The sequence below is a fragment of the Camellia sinensis genome, chromosome 2, assembly GCF_055761805.1.
Source record: "Camellia sinensis isolate YWXY chromosome 2, ASM5576180v1, whole genome shotgun sequence".
In the NCBI taxonomy this organism is placed as follows: Eukaryota; Viridiplantae; Streptophyta; class Magnoliopsida; order Ericales; family Theaceae; genus Camellia; species Camellia sinensis.
The window spans coordinates 220,443,263-220,452,067 of NC_138962.1; the positions used below are offsets into that span (position 1 = coordinate 220,443,263).

The following is an 8,805-nucleotide window of genomic DNA, read 5'->3' on the forward strand; positions in this document are numbered from 1 at the left end:
CCAAAATTAGTAAATGAGAGACATAACAGAGTTATATGTAATGAAAATTCTTTTCAAGACCAAAGCAGGGAATAAGAAATAGCACTTATAAATGAGTGTCCGTTTAGGGTTTCATTGTTAAAGAGAGGGATATTTTTGACAAAAAGGGTTGTGCATTGAGTAAAATTACAAAATTCAAAATTAGTTGGTATGTGTATTGAGAGAGGATGTGAAATGAGATATTTTGGTGTATGGAAATAGAATTACTTAAAATGATATGAGTTTTCTATTTTGTTATTTTTTTAAAATTCATTAATTATGATAATTAATGTATTTGAAAAAAAATCAAAGGATAATATTAAAAATTAATATTTTGAAATATAACAGTTATATTATTAAAAAAATTAAAATTTTAAAATAAAATTAATATTTTAAGACGGAAGAGGTAATGAATTTTTTCTTCATCCAACCAATAAAAAACAAGTTAATACACCACCACCTCAACTTGTTCCGGTAGTACCAAATAATTTTGCCGATCCTTCGTCTCCCAATGACTGCTGGCCTAAACAATTCCACTGGTCACAGTTTCTAGCTCTAAACGTGCACTCATTCTCTCTCTCTCTCTCTCTCTCTCTCCACTCCCCCTCTTCACTTTATCTCTCTCTACCCTTTGTTTTCTCTCTCTTACTCTGCATTTCTTGTTCTCATTCGGATTTCTCTGGTTCTGTTTCCATCCCAACTCTCTCTCTCTCACACCATCTTTTCAACTATAGCATTATTCGGTTTCGTCTTCTCTCTCTTTATTCACTATCCCCATATATCTCTCTCGGCTGTACTCTGCATTCCTCATTTATCTCCATTATTTGCATTTTGAGCTATCTTACCCAACTACCCACCCACCCAAATGAAGGTTTGATTCTGATTCAGTTTCTTCCTTACTTCAATTATTGAATAATGTTTTTTTTTTTTTTAAATCTGATGTTCTGATTCGAAAAGGGGGTTATTGAGTTTTCTTCCCAATGATTTAACGATGCCATTCTTTGTGGGTGTTTCTTTAAAAATGTAATGGTCTTTTTGGAAAACCACTTTGTGTCTCTGAATTTTTGGAAGTTTTGGAATCAGAATTTTCTCGTACTTTCTTGATGTTTATGTATATCCTATGTTGAACTGGGTTTTGATTCAATTCTGTGAATCTAGTTGATTCTCTCTCTCTCTCTCTCTAATCTGTAATCAACATTCTTCATTATTTCTCTCTGGTTCTGATTCCATTTTGAGCTTTTTCACCCACACACCCACTCAAATGAAGGTTTGATACTTTGGTTCTGATTCAATTTATTCCTCAATCAAAAAAATTTAATCTTTTTTTTTTCTTCTCTGGTTCAAAAAGGGGTTTATTGCATTTTTTTCTAGAATTTTAAGATGTTATTCTTTGTGGGTTTTGCTTTTGAACTATAATGGTCTTCTTGGGAGCTTTTTGGAAATCACTTTTTGTCTCTGAACTTTTTAGAATCAGAAATTTCCAGTACTTTCTACCTATTTTTTTGATGTTTACAAATCATGTGTTGATTCAAATCTGTGAATCTAGTTGATTCTCTGATTTCAATTGATAAAGTTTAGTTGATTCAGAATTAGACCTTTGTTGTGTTCACATATGTGGTTTTGATTTATGTTGTTCCAATTTTGTTAGTTTTTTAGGCCATAAAAATGTGGAAAAGAGTTTGTTAGTTGCGAATTGGTTGGTTCTTCTGATATAGATTCTTGTTCTTGACTTGTTCTTGCAGAAGTTTATATTGAAATTGGATTTAAATGATGACAAAGACAAAAGGAAGGCACTCAAGACAGTGGCTACCCTTGCAGGTAACATTCTAGTGTTTCAAATTTCTTCAATTTGATTGTTCTAATCTTTATTTGTTTGTTTCCCTTTAGATTTTTGTTTAAACACAATGGAACTAATTATATCTGTTGTTTCTGCTTCTTGTGGAGAATACTATAAATGAAAGGCAGGAAAAAAAAAAGGGGGGGGGGGGGGTGTTGGAAGTTGTGAGTTTGGTGATTGTTTGCTGTTGAGATACTTCCTTCTTATAAGAAGATTATACGTACATATATAGAGAAAAAAAAGTTTGTATAAAATGAGCGTAATTTTGCCGTATGGGTGGTGGCCTAAAAACGGAGAGGATGAATTGAGGGAACTTTAGAAAGAAAAAGGGAAATAAATAAAAATAAAATGTACATGTTAACTGCATTTTTGTTGATATTGAGCAGGAATCGATTCCATCTCAATGGACATGAAGGACAAGAAATTGACTGTGATTGGATCAGTGGACCCTGTAAGTGTCGTGAGCAAATTGCGCAAATTGTGGCCAACTGATATAATCTTAGTAGGACCAGCAAAAGAGCCGGAGAAAAAAGAGGAGCCAAAGCAGGAAGAAGGCAAGAAAGAGGAGGAGACTAAGAAAGAGGAAGAGCCGAAGAAAGAAGAAGAAGCCAAAAAGGAGGAGACGAAGAAGGAAGAGGAGAAGAAACCGGAACCGGTGGTAGGAATTTTGCCCTACGCATACAGGCCATATTATCCTCCTATGAACACATATTACTATGCTCATCAAAGCATGGAAGAGAATCCGAATGCTTGTGTCATCTGTTAAGTTGGTAAGCAAATATATCCCGTGAGTGTTTTTTTAGTTGGTATCGGATTTGTGAGAACATCCAAGAACATAGGAAGATCTTGTGTATAGTTTGTCATGTTTATATAGGTTTGTCAAAATTATATGATGTGTAGGGAGAAACTAAATAAATTTTGGTAATGATTCCGAATGCTTATAGCAAATGTTCTTAATTTGTATTATATGCTTTAGTTATTTTTTGTAACGGCATTTTCTCTCCAATCTTTAAATTGGTAGGTTCAAATGCACGAAATAATATACAGTTAGTTTTGCTTAATTCTGCTTCTTGGGATTGTGTAGAATATTTGAACAATTTGTATCCTTGCTGTTTTTTTGTTGTTGTTTTGTTCTTGTTATCATCGTCAATTTTATGATAACAAAAACTTGTTTAGCTGACTGTTTCTGAAAACTTTTATCAAGAAAATATTAGGAAAATAACCCATTTTTTAGGATGGCATTGTCTATAAAAGTACATTTTCACCCCAATCTGCAACTTGGTAGAGCTTCATACGCATAAACTAATGTACAATTAGTTTTATTTAATTCAACTTCTTGGGATTGTTTGGAATGTTTGAACAATTTGCATCACTGTTGCATTTTGTTCTTGTTATCATTATCAATTATCATTATCAATTTTGTGATAATGAGAACATAAAAAACTTGTTTAGCGAACTGTTTTTGACAACTGTTTCGAAGAGAATTTTCTGAAGACAATCAACTTTGTAGGAAACATCACAAAGTTATTTTTGAATTTTTGAAAACTGTTTGCACAAAAAAATAAAAACAATGAGTACATGTGAAATATGTATGCTTAAGTTACTAGTGCTAGTGATTATGATGGCATTGTCTATGAACGCACATTTTCTCTCCAATCTTCAAATTGGTGAGCTTCATATGAATGAACAACTATACAATTGGATTGGTTTATTTCAGCTTTTTGGAATTGTGGGGAGTGTTTGAACAATTAGTATCACTGTTGCTTGTTCTTGTGTTGCATTATTATCAATTTTGTGTTTGCTTTTTGGTGGAATAAAAATAACTATACTTGGAGGCTATGAGATATTGATTGCTTGCTACCTCAGAAAGATTGTTGTGTTTAGTCTTTTTCAGCCTCTATTTCAATACAACTGTAAAGTTGAAGGCTTATATAGCAAATTCACCTATTTCAGTAATCCACCACAGGGCATGATGGCATTAATCTGTCAACATTAGGTTATAATCAGTGCAATGGGTAAGGATAACATGCTGATGATTAGTAGTCCTTTGGATTTGAGCTCATTCTCTCTCTCTCTCTCTCTCTCTGTGATGTAGCGGTTAGATTTGAACTTGGTTTTAAAAACGCACCTCATCTACTAAGCCTTAAGCCTAGACCCTTGGTCTTCATAAAATGCCTAGTTCTTGCCCTCTTATTCTTTCTTAATAAGATTTTTCATACACATTACCAAGCTAATGGAGAACTCTTCTTTACGGAGGTGATGAATAGGAAAATGAAAAGTTGCATTACATAATGGCTAGATTCAAACTCAAATAATGAAACACTTCATCTGTCAATGGCTTGTAGTTCAATGGCATCAGCCCCACACTCTTATACGAGAGGTTGGGATTCAGATCTCGACAAAAACAAAGTTAAGAGTGCCTTAGTTTTATGAATTTTTACTTGCATCACTTGTTACTTGTTGCAGGTTCACTTACTCTCGTTATAACAATTTTTCTTCCACCAAATCTTTTTTTCTTAGATAGTTCTTCCTCTATATCTTTACGAGTAGGTTGCATATATATCCTTATTTCGGCTCATCCTTGGTCTTGATGAAACCCTTAGTTAGGGGTGTTAGGGCCATTTTATTCCTTGATGATAAGATTTTTCATACACAATTCCAAGCTAATGGAAATCTTCTTTTTGTCCAAGTCCCATGTCTATGCCACAATTCACTTCCATACAAAAAACAAGGTAGGCATGTAACATCAAGGGTTGGTAAAATTACACATTAGTTAGGTAAGGCAATGAAATTTGGCTAGGGAACAGAAAGTGTGTAAGTTTCAAGAGTTTTTACTTGTATAAATTGTTACAGGTTTACATACTCTCATTGGTAAGCAACTTTCCTTCCCCTATATCTTTAGGAATAGGTTAAGTATATATCATTTATTTTAGTCAACTCTTGGTCTTGATGAAACCCTTAGTTAGGGGGGCTTAGGGCCATCTTATTCTTTGATGATGAGGTTTTTTAATACTTAATACCAAGCCAAACAAACCCTCTTTTTGTCTATGTCCCATATCTATGCCACAACTCACTTCCATGAAAAAAACAAGGTGGGCATGTAACATCAAGGGTCTGTTGAATTGACATTAGGAAAGGTAATGAAATTTGGATACGGAACCAAATTGATTACATATGTGGGTCAGGTATGCTTTATCAGTTTGGGCTGAAAGAGACATGAGCTCAACATGTTGTTTTAGTATATCTGGTTAGCTTTCCTATGAGATGAGTTAAATTAGATTGTATTAAATCAAGTTAACAATCGGTTATTCCGGGATTTGAACTGAAGAAAATAATGATAATATTTCAGAGTATTTTTTTTTTTTGTGATATAAAAAAAAACATATTATTTTACTGCATCCTCCTAAATAGACATACTCAAGTCAATTTGTAGTTTCCAATACTATTTAGCTTGGTGAAAGTTGGGGAACTATTTAGACAATGCCTTCAAAATTTGTCTAATTTGTAATGATAACACTAATCTAAACATGGGACTAGCAACATGCTAAACAGGCTTTAACCTTAAAAAAATAATAATAAAGGGTTACTATACACTATAATTATAAGATGTGTAAATTATATTTTCACCCTTTAACTTATCTTCGAATTTCACTTTAATTTCTTATTTTCTATTTGCAACAATTAAATCTTGTTGAACTTGTATTTTAATGTGGTTCTCACATCACTCACTATTTAAATTTAGATAGAAAGTGCTAACTTTTAGCACGTTTTAAGGGTAGTAGAAGGAAAAAAAAAATTATGAAAAATTATACTTTTCATCTCCAAATTTTTATTTAAATTTTATTTTAGGCTTTTATAATTTAATTTTTATTCAAATTTTAAACAGTGGGGTAACAAGAGGATCCAATTAAAATATGAGTTGAAATTTAAGGATTTAATTATTACAAATGAAATTCAAGTAAAAGTTCAAGTGTAATATGTGCATTAATAGTCCTACTTTGTTAATCACATGCCTCATTCTATAAATCAAAATAGCCCAACTAATGTAGTATACTAATGGTTAGATTGGACTATTTTATCTGAAATAAAGTCATTGACAACTTATTTGGGAATATAAATTTTATCACAAAATAATTAAAGTACCCTCATTGAAACATGTTAGTGCAAGATAAATTATATTAGTATATGTATAACAAATCAAATATGAAAGCTATTTAGGTAGGGTTTTGGATAATTGGTTTGGAGGTGTGAAAGACACAAATAGATAGAAAGTGTCTATCAACATCAATAAAATAGAATATTTGATCTCTTCATGACATGGAATGTTAGATTATTGAGTCATTTTGTGATGGATAAACATGCTCCAAAAATTGTATATTTGTATATCATACCAATGAAATGATTTCATCAATATATAATGCTTGTATCCAAACACCATATGATTTGTTTTCACATTTTTAGTGCCATGCATTGATGATGTGTTATGTTGCTAATATTTGGTTAGGTGTCGTAATGACCTAACTCCTTGAAAAAAAGAATTTTATTTTTTTTAAATCTCATTTTTTAAAAAAAAATTTAGATGGATTCATCCATTTTCAATGAATCTCAGCCACTCTATGTGGAATAGAATTGTTGGATTAAATTTTTTTGTCAAGTATATAAGTGGGGATTAGTTTGAGATCTTTCTGTTTCTCTGTTTAAATCTCTTATTCTATTCTTATAATGTTATTAACTTTTAAAGTCTTACACTCAATTCATATCATAGCAAGTAGGTAGAATTAAATGAATGAAACAGAGATAATGAGAACAAATGATCCGAAACCCATAAGTGGTTTCAATCAAAGGTACCTTCTATTTTCAAGTTTTGCATCTTTTAGTGCATTGGGTAAATTATATCCTTCATATGAATTTTATTTTAATTCCTTATATTTTAATTATAATAATTGAGTATTTGATTTTAACCCCGAGCTTCAATATAATTTTGGGACAATTACAAAAAAAAAAAAAAAAAAATATCATAGGGTTTGAGACTTGTAACAAAATAAACCCTAAATTTTTTATTTTGTCAATTTAAAGTCCAATATTTTAATTTATTTTCAATCTAAACCATTCACCTATTTTTATTAAGTAAAATTGTCCCCCCCAAAAAATAGTATTTTAGTTATTAAATTCAATATAAGTATACATAAAATGTCTAAAATACCATTTTTATGAGTTTATACCGTTTTTGTTGAGTTTAATGACTAAAGTATTATTTTTTCTATTGATTTTAACAAATAACTTGGATTGAAAATAAATAAAAAATTTAGAGTTTAAATTGATAAAATTAAAAATTCAGAATTTAATTTGTTAAAATGGTCAAATCCTAAGTTTTTTTTTTTTTTTTTGGGTGAGTGTAATTTTTCCTATAATTTTTCCATCACTTATAGCTTAAATTTTGGATAAAAAATACTTACAACAAGACAACATGAACAAGTTTTAGACACGGAAAACCCTATGCACACTTTTTGACCTTATAACTAAAAATAAAAATGACATAATTTTAATTTTTTGAATCATAATTAAAAAAAATATTATAATTAAACACAACATGAGCCATAACGAAAGAATTTACGAATCATAACTAAAATAATGTTATCATTAAAGAAGAAAATTTGTCATAATTAAATAAAAAAATAATATAAATAAAAGTACATATGATACATCTTTTTTAAAGGAGTATATACTAAAATTTTCCTTTAGAGACATTAAAATGTTTATAAATTAAAAGTTTAAAATGAAATTTAAGTCTCGTTTGTCAACTATATATTTTAATAAAAAAGTAAAAAAATCACTATAAATTATCATATCACTATTTCTATTTTTTAAACATATTTTTATAAAAAATTAAAAAATTATTAAAATAACATGTTTATAAATGAGGCCTTAAATAAAAATTAAATAGTTAAAAGTATAATTTATGAATGTACTATAAAAGCAAAGCTACCAATGTCTCCATCTTGAACTTGATCCATCACCTTACTAATGCCATGAAGAATAATGATGTGTTAACGAGGGCTCCTTTGGCAACTTTACTTTTTAATTTAAAAGTTAAAAAATTACTAAAAAAAAATTAAAAAGTCAATTATTTATATTAAAAAGTCAATTTTTTCTCTATTTTTTTGCATATTTTTTCGTAAAAAATTTAAAAGTCATCTCAAACATACTAGTTTTTTTTTTTACATTATATTTTAGCCAAAAAGTTAAAAAGTTACTAAAAAAGGTTATTTCCAAACGAGGCCTAAGTCTTTGTTTAGAATGTAAGTTAGTTTTTTGACTTTTTAATTTTTACTTTAACTTGGAGCTAAAAAGTCTCGTTTGTGATGATTTTTTCACTTTTTGACTTTTGCAAGAGAAAAAATCAAAATGATTATAGTTTGAATATGATATTTTATTTTATTGACTTTTTAGGCTATTTTGTCTTTTTATGGCTATTTTAGCCCAAACATGGCATGCCAAACGTAGCCTAATAATGTTTATAAGAAACTATTAAGAAATAAGATAAATTATAAATATACCCTCGAGATTTGTTTAAAGTACATATTGTTTCTTGTGGTTTGAAAAGTTACAAATAATCTCTTGTTAGAATTTTTTATTTAACAAAATTAACTAAAAAATGAAATTCATAATTGCTCTTCTATACAATAATTACCTAAATTATTAATTAAAACATATTCTAACATCATTAAAAACTATTAATTGATTTGATGATTTATTAATAAAATGGGCAATCTATTATGAAATTAGAAATCTCAGGGGTGTAATGTAATTTCTAGAACCACAGAGGGTGATTCATATTTTAATCAAATCTCAGGGGTGTACTGTAATTTACCCTAAAAAATAAGGTAAATTACAAATAGACTCTTTAAATTTTGTTTAAAATATGATTTGTCCCATATGAATTTGAAAAT

At 29.4% G+C, this 8,805-nt stretch overlaps 1 protein-coding gene across 2 annotated transcripts; it reads left to right on the forward strand.

Annotated features, from left to right (window-relative positions):
* The first annotated feature begins 438 nt into the window (after positions 1–438).
* Positions 439–2,916, forward strand: LOC114259623 (heavy metal-associated isoprenylated plant protein 39). 2 transcript variants are annotated; one of them, XM_028199649.2, is made up of 3 exons: positions 439–889; positions 1,761–1,836; positions 2,242–2,916. In XM_028199649.2, exons 1-3 carry the CDS (start codon positions 884–886, stop codon positions 2,619–2,621), a joined length of 462 nt encoding a protein of 153 aa, XP_028055450.1. In that variant the 5' UTR covers positions 439–883; the 3' UTR covers positions 2,622–2,916. The 2 variants fall into 2 exon arrangements, with proteins under 2 accessions (XP_028055450.1, XP_028055455.1); XM_028199654.2 differs by having other exon boundaries at positions 552–1,285.
* Positions 2,917–8,805: the final 5,889 nt, after the last annotated feature.

What these genes read in the sequence shown, in the direction of transcription:
- LOC114259623 (XM_028199649.2), top strand. An exon ending in GACAGTGGCTACCCTTGCAG is followed by an intron (nt 1,837 to 2,241) that starts GTAACATTCTAG and finishes GATATTGAGCAG; the next exon opens with GAATCGATTCCATCTCAATG.